This window comes from Lemur catta, chromosome 8, assembly GCF_020740605.2.
Source record: "Lemur catta isolate mLemCat1 chromosome 8, mLemCat1.pri, whole genome shotgun sequence".
Lineage (NCBI taxonomy): Eukaryota > Metazoa > Chordata > Mammalia > Primates > Lemuridae > Lemur > Lemur catta.
In genome coordinates, this window is record NC_059135.1 from 10,269,794 (window position 1) to 10,297,730 (window position 27,937).

General features: G+C 37.3%; 1 protein-coding gene across 4 annotated transcripts in view; it reads right to left on the reverse strand.

The window, feature by feature from the left end:
• The window catches only part of AGFG1 (ArfGAP with FG repeats 1), a 62,579-nt gene extending 37,951 nt beyond the window's left edge, over window positions 1-24,628 (reverse strand). For 3 of the 4 annotated variants that reach the window (XM_045560197.1, XM_045560195.1, XM_045560196.1), the window contains exons 1-2: window positions 24,220-24,475; window positions 8,881-8,974 (exon numbers count right to left, since the gene is read on the reverse strand). In XM_045560197.1, coding sequence (XP_045416153.1) covers window positions 8,881-8,974; window positions 24,220-24,386 — 261 coding nt within the window. In that variant the 5' untranslated portion in view covers window positions 24,387-24,475. Of the gene's footprint in view, window positions 1-8,880; window positions 8,975-24,219 lie in introns of all 4 variants that reach the window. The other variant, XM_045560194.1, reaches the window with a different exon arrangement.
• Between the last annotated feature and the right edge of the window lie 3,309 nt (window positions 24,629-27,937).

Consider the following 27,937-nt stretch of genomic DNA (forward strand, 5'->3'; position numbering starts at 1 on the left):
GGAGAAACTCTTCTACGAAAGAAACAGGTATTTGCTGCTCTTTTAAAGAAGCAGCTCCCCCACCCTAACCCTGCCAACACCTGCAGGGCTGCTAAAACTCAAATAGAAATCCACAAATCTCAAAAGTTTAAAGGACAAGAAGAAAAGAGTTTGTCACAACCACAGCACTGGAAAGTGAGGGGTAAATCCCAGATAGCCAGAGAATAGGTGCCACAAAACTTGATATCAACTGTGCCCAAATCTGTGGCTCACTCCTGATCTATGCATGTATGGGGCTGACTCTGAACAGTTCAATTAACGACTTAAAGAACGAAGCAGAGATTTTATTTTAGCTGGCATTCTTTATGGGGGAAGTGGAGTTTGCCAAAGTAAAACGAACAAACAAAACCAATACTTCCTGGAGGAACAAAACAGAATCCAGAGGCTCTACAACCTACCCTTTCCAATGTTCAGGATATAATCCAAAATCACTAGATATACAGAGAAAAGCGAAAGTGTGAAAAGGGAAAGTGTGACCCAATGGCCACAGACGTGAGATGATAGACATTTTGGAATTCAGCCGACAATAATTTAAAGCAACTAATATACCTATATTTTTTCCAATAAAAGATACACCGAGTATGCCTTCCTCTCCTGCCTCCCCCTCCACCTCTTCCGCCTAACATAAAAGAAAACATGCTTACAATAAGTAACAATGTACAAAATATCAGCAGAGAAATAGAAAATACAGAAATAACAGAAAAATACAGTAGAAATAATAGGAAAAAACATAGATTCTAGAACTGGGGAAGACAGTATCTGAAATAAAAAATTAGAGCTTGGAGATAACAGAAGAGTCAGCTAGGGATAAACAGAAATGACTCAATATAAAGAATGGGAAGATTGAGGAAAAAAAATTAACAGAGCACCAAGAAGCTGCGAGACAGTATCAACAAGCCTAAAATACATGCGAATGGACTCTAAGAAGGAGGGCTTAGAAAGAATGAGGCAGAAAATAGATGTGAAGGAAAAACGGCTGAAATTTTCAAAATGAAAATGCAATTTGTGAATGGCAAATTTATAGATTCAAAAAGATCAGCAACCACAAGAAGGATAAATATATACACACACAAAAACCATATCCAGGTACACCACAGTCACACTCTGGAAAACAAAGAGCGAGCCTCAAATTGGCCTATCATTACAGAGAAACATCAATATGAAGTAAATTTCAAGAAAAAGAATATTACCAAAGATAAAGACAGACTGCATAATGACACTTTTATCAAGAAGACATAATAATTATAAATATATTGGCACCTAACAATAGAGTTACAAAATACATGAAGCCAAAAATGACATATTTAGAAAAAAATATGCAAATCTTCAACCAGCTGTCTAATTGTTCTATCAGCAATTGCCTAACTAGACAAAATCAGTAAAGCAGCCCTACAAGATCTGAACATCATTAGCAATCAGAGCTGTAACTGACATTTAGAGAACACTACATCCAATAACTTCAGAAAATATTCTCCTTTCTAGTGCACACAGTACGCTCACCAAGACGGACCATGTGCTGGACCATAAAAGGGGTCTCAGTAAAAAAGAAACCATTGAAACTATATAGAAAATGTTCACTGATGACAGGATGAAATCAGAAATCAGATATAGTACAGGACCTAGGAAAAGCCCAAATATGTAAAAATTAAACAACTACTTCTATATAATCAATGTCTTAAAGACGACCCATAAGGATAATTAGAAAACATTATGAACTGAATGACAAAATACATCAAAATTTGTATAATACAGTTAAAGCAGAAATTAGAAATTTATCACTTTATAATGCTAATGGTTTGAACTACATGGGTCCACTTATTCACAAATTTTTTCCAATAAAAGATACACCAAGTGTGGCTGCTTCTCCTGCCTCGCCCACCACCTCTTCTGCCTCTGCCACCCCTGAGACAGCAAGACCAGCCCCTCCTCTTCCTCCTCAGCCTACTCAACGTGATGACAATGAGGATAAAGACCTTTGACAATTCACTTCCATTTAATGATAGTAAATATATTTTCTTTTCCTTATAATTTTAATAACATTTTATCTTCTTAGCTTTCTTTATTGTAAGACTGTAGTATGTAATACATAAAACATACAAAATACATATTAATTGACTGTTTATGTTATCAGTAAGACTTTCAGTCAACTATAGGCTATTAGTAGTTTTTGGAAAATCAAAAGTTATACATGCATTTTCCACTGTGCAGGGGTCAGCACCCTGAACCCCCACATTGTTCAAGGGTCAAAACTGTATTATAAAAGCTGTCAAATTAATGACCTTAGGCTCCACCTTTAACAAACTGAAAGAGGAAATAACCCAGAGTAAACAGAAGAAAGGAAATAATAAAGGTAAAAGCAAAATTGTTATAGACCCCACACACATTAAAAAATTAATATTATGAGTAACTTTATGCCATAAATATGACAACTTAGATTAAAAGGGCCAATTTCCTGAAAAATCCAATTTATTAAAACCAATATGAGAAACAAGTAATCTGAATAATCACTGCAGTCACTTTCACTCTCCCCCCCAGTGACACCCAGATCCCAGTGTGCTTGTTCATCTTCCCAAAACGTCTGGCCATCTCAATTTGGGCAGCTGGTCAAAGGTTACAGAATCATCAACTCCTAGACAGGTTCTGCCACTTAGGGCCTGAAACTGCCAACAGGGGATGGGGAGAAATGGAGCAGAGGGGCAGGGACGACCCTACTTGATCTCCATGACTCACAAGATAGCTCAATCAAACAGGCGTATAACAGGCAACAGACCAAATCTGGCCCAGGGGCAGTAGTTTGTCAAGCTCTGACATGGAATATCTAAAGCAATCTATAAAAAAAGAGAACTGGAGGATTTGTACTACCTGACTTCAGGACTTCCTATAAAGCTACAGTAATCAAAAGACAGTATAGAACAGTACTGGCATAAGGATTGATGAATAAATGGAACTAGAGAGCCCAGAAATATACCCATACTTATATGGTCATTTCACTTTTGACAAAGTTTCCAAAGCAACATCAAGGAAAGGGAAGTGTTCTCAACAAATGGAGCTAGAACAATTGTATACACGAAAAATATGAACCTTAACCTCTGTCACACCATACACTAAAGTTAATTTGAGATTGATCATAGATGTCAATGTAAAGGCTAAAACTTTAAAGCTTCTAAAATGAAATCAGATCATTCTCATGATTTGGCAGTAGGCAGAGATTTCTTAAGCCAAGGAAGAAAAAACATTAATTGCAAAACTAAAAATTAATAAATATTTTATCAAAATGACAAACTTCTGCTTGTCAAAAAATACCAGTAAGAAAATGAGAAAGCCAGACTGAGAGAAAACATTCACTAAAGATATATCTGACAGAGAAAAATGAACAAATTCTGATTTATTCATAGAATAGTACTCAGTAATAAAAAGGAAAAGCTCCACATGCATCCACAAACTCAAAAGAAGTTTTATACAAATAATCACATTCTTTATTATTTATATGACTATGAATAAAAAACACAATAATGCTTCTGGAAAAGGGAAGGACTGAATAGGAAGGAGTGTCAAGGAACTTTCTGGAATGACGGTTATGTGCTATATCTTTATAGGGCTTTGAGTTACGAAACTGGAAGCAATTGTCAAAACTCATCTTTAAAGGTACACTTCAGATTCTTGGATTTCACTGTATGTAAATTAAACTTCAAAAAAATTGAATATTGAATTCTAATTAATGGTAGATATACTAAAATTTTTAGAGGTGATGTGAATTAATGCTTGAAACTTACTTTGAAACATAGGATGGATTGGTGAACGGATAGATACAGATATCTGCAAAAATAGCATAATGTAAAGCGTTTATGTATATTTGGAATTTTCCATAAAATGTTCAGGCAGAGAAGACAGGTAGATCTGGCCATTGGGCTGTGGTTCTGAGCAGCCTCTGTCCAGGACCAGAGTCTTGCCATGACTATCCAATGAGCACGAGTTCAGAGAGACAGTGCAGTAGGTAGCCCAACCAGGCTACCTGCAGGCACAGTAACTGCTGAACCACTGCATTTGCACTACCAGGAGATCTTGCTCAGCTGCATTAAGACCCATGGCACTATGCTGCTATAAGATGGCACAAAGCAGGACAAATTCTCATACCAAAATATGACTGCTCACAGCCATCCCATCCTTGGAAAGATACCAGCATCACAGACCAGCGTGGGATCATCCTTAGGGAAGTGGTGGAGTCCATGGTCCAACAGGAGACTGGCAAAAAATACAATCCAAATCTCCAAGAAGTTCCTGTAGGCATGGCCTTTGGCTACTCCTACCCAAAGCTGATTCTGCCATGCAGGATAGCTTCAATTTCATGAAACAGAAGCAAGAAACCTTCAACATCATAACCAATTCCTCAAAAATCTATGGGCCCAGAGAGCCTGTTTGAAATTTCTTCTTACCAGCTTATAAAGCACTCTGCAACCAGATGGCATCTTCTATTGTCAAGCTGAATGCCAATTACTGTCCTGACAGCTAAATAAGCTTCTTGCCCTGAAATAAGAACCTAGCATCAATTTTCAGGAGCGTGAGTGGCAGCTGATGCCAGAGCAATGGAAAACACTCAAGCAAAGGACTACAACTGAATGTATTGAGGTGACACTTATGCTGCCTGAGTCTGCCTACAAGACACTGGAAGTCACCTGAGCTGCTATTTCCCCGGAATTTAAGCTAGCAAGGCTCTAAGGTTACACAGTATCCAGCCCCAGAGTAGCCACCTGGTCTGAGGCCCCTGCTGTCCTGAAACAAAGCTCTGTCTGGATCTCTCCCAGACTGCCAAGAAGTTGCCTACTCCCGCCACAGGTCTGACTGTGATCTAACTTCCAATCCTTTACAAGCATTACAGAGCTTTAATGCCCATATTAACCACTCAGAATGTGTGGGCCTTATTGGATCCTGATTCAAACTAACTGTTAAGAGAAGGGGGGGGAAGAGAAATTTATGAAACATTAGGAAATTTGAACACTGACCAGATGACTAGATTACTGCTCACTTTTGTAGTCATGAAAATGGTACTGAGGTTATTTTTTTTAAGTCCTTGTATTTTAGCAATAACATGAGTTGATGAGTTTACAGATGAAACTGTATGTCTTGAATCAGATTCAAAATAATAAAATGACAGGGTCATGAGTTGATGGGAGTTGGTTATATTATTATTTATGTAAACATATGCATATCTCCATAATAAAAAGTTTTTGCAGGGAACAAAAAAAGCCTAGTAATTTATATTTTTAATTAGATTCAAAGATTTTTTTTTAAAAGATAACACACAACGGCAAGAATGAAAAAACACGTAAAGTTGAGAGAGAGTATAGGTAGCTAGAATGGCTGAGGCAAACAGCTAGAAGGAAATAAACACAGTGAGGTGACCTGGGATATCAACATAAAAAAACAATTAAATAAACTCTCAAAGTAGTTACTAACTAACAACATCTACCTTCTTCTATAATGTTCTGGGTTTTCAGTCATCATTCAAAAAGATCCACATGTGACAATATGTACAAAACAAAGATAACATTTTCTATTTTTTTTGTTAATTAATATAATCAGATATTTCTCCGAAAGCCCACAGTTAATATCAAAGAATGCACTGTAAATATTTTAAACATTACTATGTTATTACTGATTAGATTCAGCTAAAATTAAAAGAAAACTATGGTACCATGCCTTTCTTTCAAAATACTTAGAGGCCAGACTTTAAAATGTGTGCATTTCTTCATAAATTTGCAGAAACTGATGAAATATTCTTTTAAATAATACAATATTGTGCCTCAATATTTTAGTGAGATGGTTTTAAACCTCAAATATCTCACTGGGAAGCTATTCTCTCAAATAATTACATTCTGTGGTTAAAAATGTTAAATGTTATTATTAGTGAATTATCTGTTCATATTTATTAAAACCATCATACTGACTGAAATTCTGCAAAAATTTCTCTCTACACTAAATTCAGTTCAAAGCACACCACGTTCCTATAGGACCCTTATTTTCTGAGCTTACAAAACAATTGGAAAAGCATTTTTGTACCTAAAACCATCATCTTACATCTACATAATACAGCAATTTTCAAAATGTTTTCATATACACTATCTTCAAATCAACCTCCTGAAACAGGCAAGACAGATACTTATGCATTACAAAGGAAAGTGAAGCTGAGGGAAAAGTGGTTTTCCTGAGGTGACAAGGTTCATAAATTAGTGATACTGAAACTAAACCACAGATTGTTTTGGGTCCTAGTCTGGAACCTTTAGTTACTATACTGGTCTTCACAACTGGTGATCCATAGTCACCTGCATCAGAATCACATGAAGTTCTGGGTGAAAATGCAGACAGACACTCCTGTGTCTCACTGCACATCCAGGGTCAGAATCTCCAGGGAAGAGAGCCCAGGAATTTTTACTCAAAAAAAAGGAAGGAAAGAAAGAAAGAAAGCAATTAACAACTATCACAAGTAATTTCAATGAAACTTACATGGATATAAAGTTTGAAACTCACTTGAGTATATACTCTTGTGCATTCTCACTGCTCTAGGTACAATGAAAAAGTATGTAAGATTATGTCATGGAAATGACTATGTTTTGAGGGAGTAAGACCAATTCAGAAAAAAACTGTGTGGGCAAATAAAAAACAAATGTTTTGTAAATCTTATAGTAAATGCTATTTTAAAAAATAGTTTAAAATACATATGGGAGCTGGGTGTGGTGATGCACACCTGTAATCCCAGCTGCTTGGGAGGCTGAGGCAGCAGGATTGCTTGAGCCCAGGGGTTCAAGACCGGCCTGGGCAATGTAGTGAGATCCTGTCTCAAACAGAAGAGGAAAAGGAAGAGGAAAGGAAGAGGAAAGGTAAGGAAAAAGGAAAAAGGAAAGGAAAGGAAAAAAATACCTTTGCGGTTTTAGTATCTGTGGGATAAAATATTCTTGAAAGATTTACAAAAACAAAACAGATCCCATTCCAGCAGCTGTAGCTGAAAAAAATTTTTTTTAAATAAAGAAAATAGAGATGATTGCAGTTAAAACATATCTGCTGGCAATAAATAAGAAAAATATTAGCTAGGGATATAAGTCAGGTTATGAAAGGATTTATATTGGAAACTGAAAACTTTGGAATTAATTCTATAGACAAGGGTTCTTCAATCAACTATCTGTAGACCAAACTGGGCCACTGGGCTCTTTTTATACCGCCCTCATCTAAGAATGGTTTTTACTTTAAAGAATTGTTTTTAAAAAAAATTTTGTTTTCAAAAAAGGATATGCAAGAGACTGCAGGTGGCCCACAAAGTCTACAGTATTTACTATCTGGCCCTTTACAGAAACAGTTTGCCAAATCTTGCCATGAGCAACAGAGTAACTGTAGATCCTGGATTAAATGAGTGTATAACTTAACTCTGCCACCCTATAATGATACTTAATATGTTGTTACTAAAATAACTACCAATTTTTATTATTATTATTATTTTAGCTCAGCTTAAAAGTTAAAATTCTCCAAGAATTTAACTCTTATCACTGTTCTGTTACTCTTGCTTCACCTACTGTTATAAATTTTGCATACTAAGTAACTTCAAGTTTGTATTGCTAGACTATATCACTTGTAAATTTGATACAAATAGTTCAAATTTTATTTTAATCAGGAAATATATTATTCTAAGCTTACTATCATTAAAAACCTTCTACCCTTTCATCCAGCTTTATATTTTCCTACAATGTACTTACATTAGTCTGGAATCTGATTACTCAAATTGTGTCATGGGAAAATTTGGAGACTTCAAAAGTTGTGCTCTCTTCTCTAAATGATGTATTCTAAAACATTTGATAATTGTGAATTTATACTTCATTATTTTAGAACCAAAAACATATGTGCCTCACAACTAGGCAAACAATTTTAAGACATTACTATCAAATATTAGGAAGAAAGAGAGGTAGAGTGCAAAATGCTTGTATACATTTTCAAAGGGTAAAAGAAATTTGAAACTAATAAAATCATCACATTTAATTTATTTTATGGCTATTAAGGATTCAAAGATACGCAATAAGAATAGTATAATTAAAGTAGTATTTCCTTTCTAAAAAATGAGGCTTTTCCATAAATAAAATGGCTATTATTAATCAATTGGGTTGACTGGTTCATCCTTAACCCAAGATTACAAAAGATGACCACTTTCTTTGTTAATTTTATTGATTTTAAAAATGTTAGATCACAACTTTTACTAATAGAAAAACATAAAACTAAAAACAAACAGAATGGAATTGGTGGAAGCCCATTAAAGGTGAGAAGGAAAAAGATTTCCAAATCCTTACTCTATCTGGTTCCCCATGACACTACGCTGCCCCTCAGAACTACTGGCCTCCTCCCTACTGAGTGCCTGCTAACTATTCAGCATTGCATATACACCCAAAGTTTAAAAATTTAGTAAAAAGGAAGGAGAGAACTTCAAGTGAAAGCTAATCACACAACAGCCTAACGAGTTTAATATAATCACAAAGCTAATTTTCTTCCTCTTTTTTTTTTGGCTTTTAAAGCAAAAACTAACAGTAACTTCAATACCAGATGTCCTCCAAATAAAAAGCCTTTTACATTCAACATTGATGAATTTAAAAAACGTATGTTTCACTTTAGGTTTAAGGTAAGGTATTTATGTAGTAGACATTAATTCCAAATATATCATTATATGAGTACATTCTAAAGTATCTAAATATAGAATACAAAAATAACTTTTTTTTAGATATAGTGAAATTCAGCATTTTAAATAACTTATTAAATCTTATTAAAATGACTGCCAACAAAAAAGTTGAAAATTATAAAAACACTTACTTCATTTCCATGTTTTTGCAGGAATTCAATTTCCTGTTGTGTGAATGTTGTCATGGAGATAGATTTCACCCTGTGCGGTGGATTTAACCCTCGCCTAAAAGATAAAATATTTTACAAAATTTACTATTATAAACTATATTTTTAAAATAACACATCTAATAATTCAAAACATTTTTAATTAGCACATTTAAACTTGAAACAGTGTTTTCATTCCATAAACTAAAAGTATTTAAAAATTATTTTAAACTATTAATCTTCATAATAGATGTCAAAGTTTGGTTACTCACCTAAATAGTATATCTAACAATAAATTCAATTAACTACCTAGTTAAAAGCACATAGTACCTGTAACACAAGAGCTTCTAGGAAATATAAATATCGCTTTTAAGTGTGTGTCTGATGAAAGGAGAATATAAATGTGAAGAACTCTACGGTAAAGAATTTTAAAAGTACATCCTAAAATATCTAAACATAGAGTACAAAAATAACTTTTTGCACTCTGTATCTCCTAAGAAAGAGATAATGATGTTTTAAGATTGGAGTATGCAAATATTCTTATCAAATACCTGCCTTTAATTAAGTTTGAGGCTAATTTAAGAAAACTATGTGAAAACTAATGTAAGGAAACTTGAGGTAATTAATCAAAGTGAATAAAATCCCATCTCCATCAATATAAATAAGGATTTATAAGATCCTTTTCAGTCACCTTAGGAGTCAGTTAAGTAAGTGTTCAAGAGGAAACCATAGGGATATGGAGAAAGGATTCAAAAAACAGCTGGATAAATAATTAACTCACTTTCAAGGTCCTTTACAGCCTTGAAGCCTTTTCTGTATGAATGGCTTTAAAAAGACTTTATCTTGATATTTTATCAGGCACATAAAAAACTGAATAGTAATGCACTAAGAAATTAAGAACCATTTACATGCTGTCCAAATATCACAAAGTTGCCTATCCACCCACAAGAATAACACTTAAATAATCTATGCAAAGTAACAAGTAACCTATGCAAAACTCCATAAAACACTCTGAGGTCACATCCTCTGATAAAGGCCTCATTTGAAATCTGGATTCTAGAGCAGAGTACTATAGTAGTATTTGTACAGAATTTGTCAAAATCAATTTGCAATCATCCATGCTAATTAAATGGGAGATTTAGTACTGATGTAAAATAATAAATGTACCAAAAGTCTTTCAAAATTATTCTGGGAACATTTTGAATAATTAATTAGAGTGTGTAACATTCTAGAAAATCACAATATTTTAAGTCAAAACACTAATGAGAATTCAGAATTAATAGCAGCTCCTCAACTTTTCTATCCTGCTTCTTCTTCCTCCACCTTTCCCTTGTCACAGATGAATGACATACCTTTCAGATCACGGTCTGAATTAAGACAAATTACACCACATTCTGAAGTGGAGAAAGGTTAACTTGGGTTTTGCTGTTGTTTTGTTTTGTTTAAATTTCAAGCTAATTGTTTTCCTTCTATCTGCTGATAAGTCATAAAATATGGAAATAAAGATTGAATAAGAAGAGAAATTAAACAATTTTATTCTGATAAAACTTTTGAACTATGAAGAAATAACTTTAGTATGAATAACTTGCAATTGCCTTTACAACTTGCAATCATAAATTAAGGCTCTAAAGATTACTTCTAAATTTCCAAAAGTGAAAATTTAAGAAAAGTCATTATTATTCATTTAAGGTATTACACTGTATCTTCCAATTCATCTGTAATATAAGAGCAAGACTAAATTCACCACTTTCAGGGAAGTTAAATCATTTATGACACATACTTACACCCCACCTTGTCCCAAAAGAATTAACTTATAATTGTTTCTCTCAAATGCCTCTATGTCTTCCTTCTCAAGTTTCAACTTTGTCTCTCCTTATTCTGTAATTATCTCCTCCTTGTTCCAGACAAGCCTTTACCTTTCCATCTTCCTGGTAATATCTCTTTTGTAAAAATGGTAAAGGCAAAGGAATAATTTTTAATGAAGAAATATCAAATACTATTACAAAGGTATATGTCACGGAAATTTTGGAGCAAAGACTTATACCCCTATACTTCTCAAATTGTTCAATGAGGAAACACCAATTCATAAAAACAATTCTGACTCTTTTTAAATTACATTACACAGTACAGTGTGTGTAGCATATTAACTGATATATCTCCAAGCCCTACCATATCACAGGGTCCATTAATGCACAAGCAAGATATCCACATTACCTAAGTGAACAAAATTTTGAACTTATGAAACAAATATAACCAGAACATACTCATAATCAAAATATGAAAGAATATTTTTTCCTACTTAACAAGAACACTCATTGCAGGACTTCTTTAAATGAGCTCTCTCTCAATGAACTTAAAGTAACATTGAATTTACAAAAATGGCAAGGCCTCATTTATTATACAAATTGAGTAACCGCAAGAAAATTTTACATGTGTTCATGTTGCTTTCTCTAATTACTCTTTTATATTCCATTTATTCAGGGAAATTAACTATATTCTCAATGCAAGGATATACAAAGATTTTTACTTTTTTAGCCTTCAAAAGCTTTGTACATGGATATTACTTACTTATAAAAGTTTAGGAAAAACATGAAGACTGATTCTATCAATCATTTAAATATTGGCCGGGCGCAGTGGCTCACGCCTATAATACTAGCACTCCGGGAGGCAGAGGGGGGAGGACCACTCGAGGTCAGGAGTTCAAGACCAGCCTGAGCAAGAGTGAGACCCCGTGTCTACTAAAAAATAGAAAGAAATGATCTGGACAGCTAAAGATATATGGAAAAAATTAGCCGGGCATGGTGGCGCATGCCTGTAGTCCCAGCTAATTGGGAGGCTGAGGCAGAAGGATTGCTTGAGCCCAGGAGTTTGAGGTTGCTGTGAGCTGGGCTGATGCCATGGCACTCTAGCCTGGGCAATAGAGTGAGACTTTGTCTCAAAAAAAAAAAAAAAAAAGTATATAGGAAACATTAAAATAAATGAAAGGAATAAAATGAACAAGGAACATGTAAGTATCAGAATGAGGTAAATTAAAAAATCAGAATTTCAGAAATGAAAAATTACAAACGTAGAAATTAAAAATCAAACAAATCAGTTAAAGAATAGATTGGACACATCTGAAGAGAGAATGAATGAACTGGGAAGCAGAAAAAAGAAATAACTCAGAAGGCAGGACAGACACATAATGAGACAAAAAAGACGAGGGTTAAAAAAAGAGGATAAAATTAGAGTCTGACATACTTCTGACGAGTTCTTTCTTTCAGGAGAGAACTGAAAGAATGAAGGAGAGGTAACATTTGAAATGAGTGAGATTTTTCAGATCCAATAAAAGGCAGCATCTATATACAGGTAAAGGAACATAGCTTATCAAAATGACAAATAAAATACACTTAGAAACATTTTGATAAAACTTCAAAGACGAAGATCTTAAAAGCAATCAGAAAGAAAACAGGAAACAAAATTTAACTAATAGTAACTTCTCAATGGAAATGAGAAGACAGTGTAACACTACCTTCAATGGTAAGAAAAAATAACTGTTGTTAACCCAGCAAAGCTATCGTTGAAGAAGATCAAAATAATATTTTCAGATTTAAAAAAAAAAGTTTACCCCAGGAGATTTTCACTAATGAAATTTATACTGTATATACTTTAAGAAGAAAAATGGCTCTCTTTTAACCATGTGAGAATACAGGGAGAAGTTGACTGTTTGCAACCTGAAAGAGAGCCTTCACCAGAAGCCAACCAACCATGCTACCTTCCTGATCTTGGACTTCCAGCCTCCAGAACCGTGAGAAATAAATGTCTGTTGTTTATAAACCAAAAAAAGAAAGAAGAAAAGAGAAGAGAAGAGAAGAGAAGAGAAGAGAAGAGAAGAGAAGAGAAGAGAAGAGAAGAGAGAAGAAAATGACCTAAGAAGGTCTTGAGATATAAAGGGGTAAGCAAAGAAACTGGTAAACACATTGGCATATCTAAAGAAACATCATCTGATCACCGTGTCAAATTTGTAGGGGGAAAATGGGAAAAATTTAACACATTCGCCAATCATAACACTTAAATGAGAATACTTTGCATGTTTAAAGACTTTATGGTACTAGACAAAGCTTAGAATACTAATTAGAATGTGAGTATGAACAGCACAATTTCAATGGTGACCATAAAAGAATATGGAATTTACAGCTTCCAAATCAGTACAAAGAGAAAAATCAAAACAAAAACAAAAAAACTGCCAATTTCTAAATAAAATTATAAATACACTCAATATATAACCTAGCAATCCCACTCCTAGGTATTTACCCAAGTGAAATGAAAACTTATATTCACCCCTAAACATTAACAGCATCTTTATTCATAGGCATCAAAAACAAGAAACCTAATTGTTCCTCAAATGGGGAAGGGATAAATAAGCAATGGAATACTATTCAGTAATACAGAGGAACAAACTACTGAAATATACAACTAACCTGGGTTAACCTTAAAGATATTATGAGGAATGAAAGAAGGCAATCTGGAAAAATTATGATTGCATTTATAAGACCTTCTCAGAAAGACAAACAACACCCACAGTGTTGGAGAACAGATCTGTAGTTGCCAGGGGTTGAGGAGAAACAAGGACTAAGAGAGTTTTCTGGTGTGATGGAATAGTCCCATGTTCTGATTGTAGTGATTACATGAAGCTATACATATGTTAAGACTCACAGAACTGTATACCAAAAAAGTTAATGTTAACGTATGTTAACTTAAGAAATTAGAAACTGTAGTCCTGATTCCATGTTACCATTTATAGCCACAATCTTTATACTAATTAAAATAAATTTTTTCTCATTAGCAGACTATCTTCTCAACCTACCAAATTTAATCACTTAAATGAATGAAAACTTAATAAATAAAAACTGAAATATTTATTTTTAAGGTGTATTCCTGGAAGCTGGTGCCACTTACCCTTTTTGCAGAGCCTAGTCTAGCTGCTATGTCAACTCAGTGTTTATATTATAAAACACTTTACTGTAATGATATTAGTCATAACTATTGGATGGAAGTGTGGGGCAAGCAAACCACATCACTTTTACGGGGCCAATACTGAAGTACCACCCATTTCAGATCCTAAAATACACATTTTAAGTTTCCAGTTTTCTGCAAAAAAACCCTGACTCATTCAGTAACTGCAGTATTGATATTTTGAAAGCACGTTTGCCAGTTAATTGGTTTCAAGAAGTTCAAAGTAACCTACTGGTACAGCCCAATATGTTTTTGCAGTATAATTAAGTCATAAGCACATCCCCAGGAGTTTTAATTTTAGTGACCACCACCCAGGTATGACTTCTAACCAGATGGTGTGACTCATTCCATATGTCCACCAGTATGCTGCTCTTAACTATGCCTCAAACAATCTTGTAAATAGCCATTTGTTCAATTCAAATAACAATCTGTGCTGGATGAATAAGTAGGAAAGCTTAGTTTTATTAATTGTTTTTCTCCTGCTGGGGGAGAAGCTGCTTAAAATATTTTAATAGGTTGTGGAAATTTATGTGGTTGCTAGTAATACTGGCAGAAAGTAATAAAGTTAATTTGACATTTAGATCTATTCCATCCTATTTACTAAAAATACTATATACAATGTCTCATACTACAAAAATTATACACTTAAAATCTAGAACAGATGGAAGATGCCTCTAACAGGTTAACAACATTCTACAAACTGCTGACACCAAGACACCGTATGTACTGGGTAGTCCAAAATATTAGTCTATCTGAGCTCAACATTAAAAAACTAAATGTGTGTGTGTGTGTGTGCGTGTGTGTGTGTGTGTGTGTGTATGTATTACATCATATATAAACATGATGTAAACCACAATCGTTATTTTGGGTTTTTTGGAAAGCCACAAATACTATACCATAAGATCCTTGTAACACAGTAAACATCTAAAAACTAATATTCAAATAATGATTTAAACCTAATTAAGGTATTCCAGTTAAAAGTGGTGGACAAGCCAGGCATGGTGGTTTACACCTGTAATCCTAGCACTCTGGGAGGCTCAGGTGGGAGGATCACTTGAGGTCAGGAGTTCGAGACCAGCCTGAGCAAGAGCAAGATTCCTATCTCTATAAAAAATAGAAAAAATTAGCCAGATGGGGTGGCGCACACCTGTAGTCCCAGCTACTCAGGAAGCTGAGGCAGGAGGATCTCTTAAGCCCAGAAGTTTGACGACGCAGTGAGCTATATGATGATGTCACCATACTCAAGGCCAACAGAGACAGCGAGACTCTGTTTCAAAAAAAAAAAAAGAAAAGAAAAATCTAAAAATCTCTTCACTACATCCCTAAACCTCCAATGAAATGACAACAAAGGAATAAAAAGGTATTAAGCTACCAGACACAGAAGGACAGAGAACAAGAGGAGCACAAAAACATACTACAGCTCTCTAATAACAAAATTTGGAAGATTCAAAAGTGAGTATATCAGCAGTTACTGACTTTATGGAGAATGCCAAAACAGAAGCTACTGTAGAGGTAGGAGAAGCAAACTAGAAGCTGATTCCCACCACAGGACCTGTGAAAGATTCACTGAAGGAACTGAATACACATGGAGGGTTTAAGCAAAGTCAAAAATCATTACACTTCTGAATTCTTCAACAGCCACAAGACTACCCCCACCAGCCCAAGGCAGATGGCTGAAGGAAAGTTCACTCGAGAGAGGTTGGGCAGCAGTCCCCAACCTTTTTGACACCAGGGACCAGTTTCATGGAAGACAGTTTTTCCACGGACCAGGGATGGAGAGTCCAGCTCCACCTCAAATCACCAGGCGTCGGATTCTCATGGAGAATGCAACCTGGATCCCTCGCATGTGCAGTTTGCAGTGAGGTTTACGATCCTATCAGGGTCTGACACCACTGCTCATCTGACAAGCAGCGGGGATCCGGTGGTGATGATGCAACGGGGAGTGGCTGTAGGTGCAGGTGGGGCTTTGCTGGCTTGCCGCTCGCCTACTGCTGTGCAGCCCGGTTCCTGAAGGCCAGGAGTTGGGGACTGCAGGGTTATACCAAAGAGACTCCAGACTCAGGTATAGTTGAGGATTATTGTTAGGCACCATGTTAAAAACTGAGGGATTATGTGAAACTCTACACACTGTGTGACAGAGTCTATGTCACCAGTCACCTCCCTCAACTTGGCTCCCAGAACAGTGGCAGCCAGGCTTTTTATTCCCCAAAACGAAAACTGGAGAAAATATCTCTGAACTAAAAAAAGCATGAGTTTCCAAACAGTTGGGGGGAAAAAGTCTAAAACACTGAACAAAAGACCTACATACATCAAAATACTTCAACATGAGGTTCTGAACAGCAGGAATAAAAGATGATCATACATATTTCCTAAGAAGGAGGAGAAAAAAAGTGTCACAAAGAATCAGCAATAGAAATAGCATCAGACCTCTCAACAGCAACCCTGAAGGTTTGAAGACAACTAAGCAATGTCTTAAATGTTCCAAGGGCAAAGTATTTTCACCTTTGTGAATGTAGACAAACCATTAATTTTTTTACAAATGAGGGCAGAATTAGACATTTTTAGCTATGTAGCTCTCAAAAATGACCTCTCATTCACTTTTAATCAGGACGCTAATGGAGATGTGAGGCTCCTAGAAAGTCCAACATAGGTTAGGGATTAAAAAAATTCCCAGACTGAAAGTAGAATAGAAGTCCTGCAATGATAGCTGCATAGCAGGCCTAGAAAGCTGCACTCCCAGAGCAGAGGATTATAAAAATACCCAGAAATGATTTATCAAAAAAAAAAAGGACCTGATATGTGTGATCATATTAAAAGAAGTGTTTTGATATGATAAGAAGACCATTTATCTGGGAATATATTAATGATACATACATAGAAAACTAGGCAATTATAAACTTGAGGGGGAGAAAGACTGTGTAGGTGGGGAGGGTGAGAAGCATTAAGAGAACCAAATCTTTGTCTTCCTCCTTCTAGTCAGTGGATAAAAGCCAAAATTGAAAAATCAAAAAAACAGCATTATAAAGACGTTAATTTAGAAGTATTAAAATAAATATAGAAGGAGGGAACAGCCAAAAGGTTTCAAAGCCATTTTCTATGGTAATCAGAAAATTGGGGAAGGAAACAGGTGCCTGCTGTTTGTCATAAGCCTTTGCCTTTTTAAATTATGTGCATGTGTTCTTTTGCTAGAAGTTAGTATTGAATTTAAAATGAATTAAAAATTAAACAGAAAAAAACCCTGGAAATAAACTGTTCTTGCTCTTCTAAAGTAAACTTAACTGACACAAATTTCCTTGTAACTTCCACACACTGGTGTTGTATCTCCCCCTAGAGTCATACAGAACCTCTTCCAGTGACAGGCCTTAAATCACCCAAAGACAGTGATCATATGTACAGCTCTCCCACTCTCCATTCTTTTCTTCTAAGCTAAGAGCATTTCTGTTTCCTGCAAATGTTCCTTTCATACATAGTTTCACATTTCCTTACCACACTTCTTAAAATAAGCAACCAAAATAAGGTATAATTATGACCTCCCTCCCTCTAAAAAACATATTAATATATGGTATCAATCAAAAACATCTGACCCCTTACTTGGAAGTCTTTAAACAAAATATGTTAAATATTCTAACTTAAAGAAAAATTGTCATTCCTCATATTTCAAACAATTCAAATAAGTTTCCTATCCCCACTGTAAAGTCAGTTTAAGAATTTGATTCTAATGTTCAGTCAGGTGTCCTTAGGGCAATAGCTCTCGTGTGAGGTTGTAAAGGCCGCCACAGGAACCTGCTATAATCAAAGTATCCAAAGTTATAAATGATTTACCTTTTTTACATACATTAAAGGAATCCAAGTTGTATTTCCCAAGACAGTCATTACTTTGAGTATTTGAATTAGAAAATGCATTACTGAGTATGGAAAAAATGCAAGAGGTAATGAGACCTAGTCCTGAGTTTCTACATAGGAGTTCTCACAAATGTGAACATCCTGCAACGTGCATAGAAAAGATGGGAAATATCAGATGAGCAAATTTGTTTGTTTTAAAAAAAAATACTAATGGAACAGATACAAAGATAGCTAAAAAGGCAATGGTTTTTAAATTGAGATCCAGAGGTCAGCAAGTTCCTTAAAACAATGTTTTAATCTTTTTCATTTATAATCCACTAACACTTAAAATTTTAATGTAAATTTTATCTAGACAATTGTACTTTATCTACGTTGAAACTGAAAGCCAGTGTTTACAATCACATAATGCCAAAACTCGTATAGAAATGAGTAAAGAACAGAGACAGACTTAATATGAAAATGATGCCTTCATGCTAAGTTAAAGTCAAGCGAGTCTACCACATCTTGAATGCTGAAGAGCTTTCCCAGTACAGAAGGTAATCATTGCCCTGTACAGCAGAGTCCCTCTGATCCAATCTGCTGGATGAATCCATGATTCTCCTTCCCTCTGAAAAACCTACAGCTAATGTCTGTTGCACAATGAACATGCATGTCTAGAACGCCACTCTCTCCTGTTCCCTGCAACTGAGTTTTATGCTTATCAAATGTTGTTTGACATGGTATTTGATAATGTAGTTGGTACAGTGCTTGTTAAGTATATAGTTTAATCAAATATGTAAAACAATGACACATGAAAAGAATTGTTTCCATGTAAACTAAGTGAAGTATTTTAGAGAGTCGACTAAATTGAGTCACTAGGGAAAGCTATTATTTGACCATGGACAAGAACTGTAAAAGATCAAAAACAAAAGTCATAAAAATCTAAATCTATAACAATTCAGCATTCATACTGCTTTAGAAGTAAACTAAAATGCTAAAAATCATATACAGCACAGTATGAGTCTGGATTATATCAGGAGACAAAGAGTCTAATCAGTGGACCCACATTCAAAGAAGTCTTATGTCGTGTTACCTAAAAGCGCTGGCAAATTAAGTTACATGTCAAAATAAAAAAAAAATTCTTGCTATGTATAATATATATAACATGTATATGTGTGTATATTTTTATGATTGTTTGCTTTAACTTTTTTGATAAACCTATCTAACATCAATCTTGTGCACATGGAATAAGGAGTTTTAATTATAGCTCAAATATAGAAAATAGCAAGAGAATTAACTCACGACACATGGTGGTATAGACATGCAAAATTCAAAAGAACTGCTTTGGAACAGTCAGCACCATATTTCCATTGAATCCAGAATACACAACAGCACTTTCTGAATAAAAATCAAAGGTAAGAGCACACATTTTGGAGCCAAGAAGTTCCTTACCAAAAAAAGAGGGCATGATATAGCAATAAAACAAAAATGGTATGATACATCCATAAACTGTCTTGCCATTTAAAACTCAGTGAAGTAAAACCAACCATTTAGAAACACAAAATATAGAATTCACAACAATTTACAATAATCTGTGATAATTATACATTCTTTGGTGAAGGAATCAACATTAGTTCTAGATCCCAACATCAAGCAGGTTGTAACAGCAAATCATTGAGAGTGTATGCTAATTTTACAATTTAAAGCTGTCGGTGAATAATAGTATCTTCCTCATATGATTGTTATTATAATAATGCCTGCCACATGCTAGCACTCAATATTTGCTCAAAAAAAAAAATTTTGTCCTTCACAGTTGAAAAAGTATCAAACAGTTTTGCCCCATGCCGGCTCATGACTATAATCCCAGCACTTTGGGAAACATAGGTGAAAGGATCGCTGGAGGCCAGGATTCGGAGACCAGCCTGGGCAACGTGATGAAACCCCCAACTCTACCCCCCCCCCCAAAAAAAAAAGAAAGAAATTAGCCAGGTATGGTGGCGCCCACCTGTAGTCCCAGCTACTCAGGAGACTGAGGCAGGAAGATCACTTAAGCCTAAGAGTTCAAGGCTACAGTAAACTATGACCGTGCCACTGCACTCCATCCTGGTTGACTGAGTAAGACCCGGTCTCAAAAAAAAAAAAGTTTTTCCCCTTATTCTAAGTTGAAATTTTACTGTTTTGAAAATATCCCACTGAATGTGGCCAAATTAGAGTACCAAAACAAGTGAAAAAGGAATTAAGAATATCAATCACTGCCCACTGTGACCTCCTGAGGTCCCAAACATTAAAATCAGAGCTCCAAAAGGGCATCTGATTCCAATTCATCATAATGCTAATAATTGTACAAAAACAAATTAAATACCTTTGTATCTGTTCAAATTTAATTTAAAAAAAATTAAAATTCTTACAATAAAGATTTATCATAATAGTCAAAATGTACATAAACTTAATAGACTATAAGTTATTATCCAGCTACATTTATATACCTGTGAAATTCAAAGTTTAAATCCACATAAAATAACTGGTATTAAGAGTGGCAAAGTGTTTCTCAAAGGTTGCTTTTGATTTTATCTAAACTCTCACTGAAAAATTTATGTATCATTTTTTAAGGCTAGGACAATCTTTTATTACATTATTTATTGATTACGTTAATGTTTACATAATTGTTCCGCAGAACAAATAATTTAGTCTAAAACTAGTCTTTAAACCAACTAAAAGTTCTTTAACATGAAGGCAATTTTTTGGTGTTGGCTATATTTTAAATGGAGTATCCATTCTTGATTTTAAGTAAGTATTTCTGTAAACAGAACAGAAAGATCTGTCCCAATCAGGACACTGTCATTCTGCTTTTGTAACAAATAATTTAACTGTATCCAACTCTAATGTCTATTTGAAAGTTTCACAATCTAAATTCAGTTATACACTCTGAATGAGCATCATTCAAGCATACAGAACAGCCATCTGGAAGAAAAACAGGAAAGGAAAGATTAACTCTGAGTTTAGTAACATTAAGATGCTGGTTCAATTTATTTAAACAAAGCTATTAATAAATGATAAAAGGTATATGACTATCCTAAAATTCAGATTCATGCTAGAAGATATTATATACTGCATATCAGTATTTTCTAGGTAAATCTAGACAGTTAGCATGCCTTATTTTATATTTGTACCTCGGTCAGTTAGCCCCATCCTTGAATATAGTATGTGTTCAATAAATATAGTATGTGTATCATTTAATCCTCTTAACAACTCTGAGCTAAATGTTATCATCTTCTCATCACAAATAAAGAAACTGAAGCTAAGAGCATGGATCCAGGTGAACCTGCACATTGTGGCCTAACCTAATCCTACATTCCCCTAAGTCACAATGCTAGTGCCAGTATCAAAATATGACTTCAAAATTCACATATTTTCAATTATACCATATCATCTAAAGAGCAAATAGTTATTATTATGCTCAATAGTTATATTATTCTTCCTAAGTTATTTTCCTGCATTATTGCTTTTCAAAGAAATAAATCCTGAGGAGCTATTGTCCCTTCAATGTTCTACAATAGACACTTAACAAGCTGCCATTCTACCATCCATTCCCCCTTCCCAAGAATCCCAGATTTCTGATTTGGGAACTCTATTTGGGGATTCTTGGTCCAACAGAGTCAGGGTAAAACACACGTCCAATCAGGGCAATGGGTGGCCACATGACCTAAGCAACCCAATCAGAGTGAACTGCAGAACTCTGAAAGTGTTGGACCAACAATATAATTGGGGGTGGGGGCAACCATCTTTGAACAGGGAAATCTAAGCAATATTATTAAGTCACTGGATAAAGTCTTAACTTGAGCCAACCAAAAAATTCCCTTCATATTTTCAAACCAATTTGATTCAGGTTTTGGGTTACATCCAGAAAATCCAAACTGAGAGATTTTTATTAGGACATTTCTCATAGCAATGTCTTTCGTACATAGTATTGCTCCCTTACTCATGAAATGTCCTCTCTCTCGTTAATAATGCTTTTCATCTATCGGGCATCTATTATATACTAGGCATCATGTGAAATACTTAACAAACATTATCTCTTAATATTAAAAACAAATCTATATCCAAAATCTGCAAAAGAAATCTTATTCTCATCATTTCATATACAAGAAAACTCAAGCTCAAAGATATTGAGTGGCATTCTCAAAACCACATAGCTAATACTTGGCGCCAGAATTCAAAACCATGTTTACCTATCTTGTAAGTACTTGGTATTTCAACTATATGAAGCTGCCTGCAATGTGGACCTTGTATTTAAAAGTCTTTACTCAGGCATCAATTCCTCAAAGAAGCTTTGTATATCCATTTATATATTTCACAGATACCTCTTTCATAGAAAGGATATGTGACAATGTACTATAGCTATACGTTTCCATATTTAGAATACAAGCTCCATAAGAAAAGTTAAGATCCAGGTAACTCCAGTGCCTCCTACAGTGTATGACACAGGCCAAGTGAGCAATAAATATTTGTGAAAAAAAATGACTGAAGAGAGAAATGAAGTCCTATTTATTATAGAATAAATGCCATTAAGATAAGCAATTGTCATTATATTGAGATGTCCTTTTGGATAGAATATTTCTGAAATGTGAAATCTAAGAAGAAATCTGAAAATATTTCCTAGATACTACATATTTGCTGCTGTGCTTACAAAGGGTTACACAGAAATGTCAGAAATCCAGAACAGTAAATATATATACATATAGTTTTCCAAACTAAATACTTTAAATGCATCAAAGGACCTTGTGTTTAGTAAAAGCAGGACACATTTCTTAAGCAGGTAATACAAAGTCAAATACACTTAAAAAAATTGGACTACTGGCTTAATTCTAGAACCAAAGTTGTCCAACATAAGTCATTTAACTTTATAGATTTACTTTCTCATTTGTAAATGAAAAGCATGAACCAGACTATATCCTAGATACCACCTAGCTTCTGTGATTCTGCTGTAATTCAAGAATAACACTGGCAACTTCTCTGAGTGTTTCCCTGACTACACAACCTAAAAGTAATCTTAGGAACTTTTTCCTATCACACTATTTTAATACTCCGCATGGTACTTACCCCTGACATTTTTCTTATTTATTTACATATGTTTTACCATCTCCCCACTAGAATGTAAGTGCCAAAAGAACAAAAAAGTTGCTGTATTTTATCAGCACACCCCAGTGCTTCACACAAAACCTAGCAGGCACCCAATAAATGTTTGCTTAAGAAGTACTAATATTCATGGAAGATTAATAATGCTCTTTGCCCACCTTAAAAAAGCAAATAATACTCTACTGGGCTTGTCCTGCATTTTTCAACTTCTAAAAAATCGGCTTTCCCATATGGTATTATGTACTTTGTCTTAAGTATTAATCTTACAATCAAAGGTTTTAAGAATGTTTAGTAACCACTACTTTGTCAATAACTTACTTTGAATCCAAGACAGTCAGTGACAGAAAAGCATCTTACTAGTTCCAAAATCACCTGCAAACTTTCCCAATGAAATTTCACAGCAACAAAAACCTTATCAAATTAAAGCTTAATGAAGCAAAGAACAAAAAATACCAACCGCCCCAGTAATTCAGGATGGTAGTCTCTTTGTGAAATAATGCTGTCTTCCCATCTTCTCCCATTTCTGTGTACAGCCAGGGCACTTGGGTATAGACACACAAGTCTCACGGATACCGCCACCACTATTTAGAAACACACAGCTCCTAGTCGACACCTTATTTCCATTAAAACTTTCCCCAAACTCCACAGGACTCTCTTCAGACTGTAAAGCTAAAACCCCACAACTTCAAATTTGCTTCTCTGCCTCCCCCTCCCGCAATTACGCCTCTTTACCTTTTCCCTTGGGATCCACATCTCTGCCATCAAGACATTTTAATCCCCCTATTCTTAAATGCCTGCTTTCTCTCGTTCACGTCGATACCAGATACTCCCCATCCGAGGGACAGAGCACGGGCTCAGCGGCCCTGCTCTCCCCCACCGCAGCTTCTCCCCAGCCCCTCCGCCGGCGGCCCGCAGGTGCCTCCCCGGGAACCGCCGCGCCCCGCCGCTGAGAGGCGGGGCACACAAAGGACCAGCGCTGCCCTCCCAGCCTCCACGCCTCGTTTCCCTACAGCCCGGCGAGGCCGATGCCCTGGAGAACGGAGCACCAAGGGAGGTAGCTGCCTGCTCAGCGGGGACCCGAGATGTTCGCCCCCGCCACCCACTCTCAGACCCCAACCCCACATCCCACCCACGAAGGATGCCCTGAGCCTAAACCCTCGCCCGGCAAAGCTGAAAGCGCATCCCCCGTCCGGCCGCCCCCGCCCGGCCCCGAGAGCCGGCGCCCAACTGCCGCCCCCGGCCAGAGCGCAGCCCCCGACGGCCTCCCACGCCGCCCACGTCTCCTCGGCCCCGGCGGGGCCCCTGTCCCGCAGCCCGCTCCCCGACCCCCCGGGAAAGGGCCCGACCCCCGCCCGGCGGCCCCGCACTCACAGGCTGCCGGAGCAGGAGGTACAGACGAAGGAGCCGACCGTCATGTTCACGTAGGTGGGGCCACGCTGGTCGCAGTCGAAGCACTTTCGGTTGTGCGGGAGGCCAGTCATGTCCCGCAGCATCTTCAGGTGCTTCTCCTCCTGCTTCCGCTTCGCGCTGGCCGCCATGGCCGCGGCGCCGAGGGAGGAGGCCGGCAGGGCCAGGAGCCGGGCGGCGCTGCGCCGGGGGCCCGCGCTCCCACGGGCCGCCCTGGCCGCGGCCGCAGCCCTCCGTCAGCACGCGCCGCCCGCGCCGGACCCGGCCGCCGCGGCTCGGCTCGACTGCGCTAGACGCGGCGCGGGCGCTGCAGAGCGCGGGCTGTCGGGCCACACCAACCGGCCGGGCCGGGACAACCGCCGCCGCCGCCACCTTCCCGACTGCTCCTGAGGGGAAAAGACAGGGCAGGGGCTCGGCAAGAGGAGGCCCGCCCCGGGCGGCCGATGGCCAAGTGTCGGCAGGCGCCCTCTGCTGGCCAGGAGGAGTCACTGCGGCCACGCGCGGCCTGGGCCCGGTCCGGGGTAGGCGCGACGGTGATAATAATAATAAACAATATTTTTTGAGCGCTTACACATGCAGGGCGTTTCATGTGGGGTACCTGTCTCCTGCTTAAAACTCTCCAAGGCCTTCCCACTGCTTTGGGGATAATTTCAAATTCCTCACTGTGCCCTAAAAAGCGCTCCCATAGTCTCTCTAGAGCCTAGTCTACCCACCTGTCACTTCACCCTCCTTCACTCAGCCACACTGGATTTGAGTTTGCTCCCGAACACAGCAAGCTCCTTTCTGACTCCTGCAGGACCCTTGTCCTTGCTCTTCTCTCTAAGTCGGTTTCTCAATCTCGCCACTCAACACTTTGGACCAGTTAATTTTGGGGTGGCGGCTGTCCTGCACACGGTGGGATACCGGGGGCATTCCTAGGCTCCCCGACTGGGCCCCAGAACAACTCCCCACCGGTGGCGGCAACCTAAACCCCCAGACATGGCCACAGGTGGAGGGAGGCCTAGAGGGCGAGGTCATCTGGTTGAGAACCACTGCTGCACACGCGAGGCCAGATAGATCATTCACAGCAGACAACTTCCCATTAGTCACGTGGGCGCGGACTTCACCCCCCGCCCAGACTGTCCCAGATCAACCCAGCTACTGTTGCAGCTCACCTTCCTCAAAGTTGCTCTCCAGCAAATTGCTGGGTTGCATTTTCTTCACCGTTCTCACTGTTTGAAACACTGCATCACGGGTAGTGTTTACTGTATCCTGTCTGGGCCCTCCCTTTAGGCTCCAAACAGCTGATCCCTGTATTTCTTGGCTACTCCATCCCTACCCCTCCCAGAGCTGGAGACTAGGTGCTGTGTGTTTGTGGAGTGAATGCGTGGACCATCTCATCTAATCTTCACAACAACCCTTTGAGGTGTTATTGTTATTTTCATTTTACGAATCAGGAAAATGACGCTCTGGAGGATTAAGTGAATTTACCCAAGCACACATGTGGGGAATCTGGGATTCCAACCCAGACAGTCAGACTGCAGGGCCCAAATCTCTTAATCACTGCAAGGGTCAACTGCAGGCAGGATGGATGTTAGAAATCATCCCTGCCCTGGATTTCCCAAAGGAGTTCAGGGAAACCCAGAGTGCTGAAGTCCTAGAATCACCCAGCTAGTGAATAGGAAAGTAAAAAAGTAGAATCCAGGTCTCCTCATTGCCAAGGCCAACTTTCCAATCTCCCATATAAGTGGGTGAATCAACCAAATGAGACTTCATATTAATATAATACTATTAATAATAATTACTGTCTTAATATTAAAAGAAAGGGACAGAGAGATTGGCCAATAGATTTTGTTAACTTTTTCTATTGTGGAAAATATCAAACTGTCATGAGCCCGTGGCCCAACTTCAATAATTATCAGCTCATGGCTAATCTTGCTTTACTAGTACCCTCACCCATCCCTCTTGACCCCCTCCTATTATTTTGAAGCGAATTCTAGATATCCTACCATTCAGTTTGTATCACTAAAAAATAAAAAAAAAACACCTTTCTCTTTTTAAACTTAACCATGATATAATTAGCACAACTAAAAAGCTAACAATAATTCCTAAAAATCATCAAATATTCCACCAGTGTTCAATTGCAATTATGTCATCAATATTTTTTAAAGATTTTTACAGTTTGTTTGAATCCACACCTTGCGGTTGGATACTATGTCTCAAAAAGTTCCATTTATTCTATGGGTTTCACCTCTTCCTCTTTTTTTCCATTTTTCCTTGCAATTCATTTGTTTTAGGATTTGAGCCCTTTTTCTTGTACAGTATCTCATAGTCTATATTGTTTAACATGTTCCTCTGTCCTTTCTACTTCCTAAAAATTTTTAGTTGGATCTGATTCATTCATATCCAGTTCAATGAGGGGGGTGGGTACAAAATTTTATTTCATTGTGTTCTTCCATCAGGAGGCACATAACTGGGGTGCAGGGTATCTGAATTCATTAATTCATTAAGGGTTACAAAATGGTGATACTCTAATTCTGTCATTTCTTCTTCGTTTATTGGCTAAAATAGTTCTATAAAGAAAAAAACTTCCCCTCATCTACTATTTGGTACAGTTCATTGTCAGAAAGGTGGGATAAATGTTTGATTTCTTTCCTTTCTTCACAGATTTTCAAAATAATATATTGGTTTCCTATTACCTTCCAGTGGTGGGCAATATTCTTTGTGTTATTATACAGTCAAGGATTGAAACATATTTATATATTCCATATCCTTGATGCTCACATTGGCCATTGGGAGCCTCTTAAGGTTGGTTCTTGAGTATTTTAATAAGACCCTTGACTTAAGGTCAACTGGAGCTCTATTCCGGCAGAGGCCTTAGGCCTTTCAGAGATGAAAGCTCTGGCCTAATCCAAACAGAAGGCTGACTTACCAGCCCCACTCTGGCTAAATATAAGACACCCAGCAGTCTCTTATTTATTACCAACAAAGGCGCTTACCCCACAGCCTGTGGCTTACTTGTTTCTATATTTGCAAAGCTCACTTGCCATTTGTTTGTCCTCTGGTTGTACATCTCTCCATGGTCTATCATCTGATAAATTCCAACATCAGAGGGCATGACTACAGCACCTTGTACAAACAGTTGAATGAGTGGTTGTTTTATGATCGTGTTTTTGTTGTTTTGAAGAGACAGGAATAGGTCCATTTCCAAACTGTGGATCTACAGTTCAGGTGAAGATGTTTTCCTCAAGTAAAGCTGAAAGTTCATATGACTGCCGAAGGTTGGTTCTTTAATACCATATATAATACCAAAATAGGTTTCTACTTTTAAAAATCCCAAGGAGAGTTTGCCATAAATCAAGCAAGACTATTTATTTCCTGTAATTTTCTTAACTCTCACAACAACGCAAAGAAAGCTATTATTATCCCCATTTTACATATGAGGAAACTGAGGCTCTGCAAAGCTAGCTTGCCGAAGGCCACGTTAGAAGTGAGGCAGGAAGCCAGGATTCAAATCCAGATCTGGCTACAAGGCGCCAGCTTCTGCTTCCAGTGACTGGATACTGATCCTGCTTATTGGATTTGCAAAGCAGAAATTATCTTTAGAGATGTTAGCACCGCAGCTAGAGGAATATTTTCAAAATGTAAATGTGATTCAGACATCGCCAGTTCTCTCCCCGTACTTAAGCCTTCCAGGGGCATC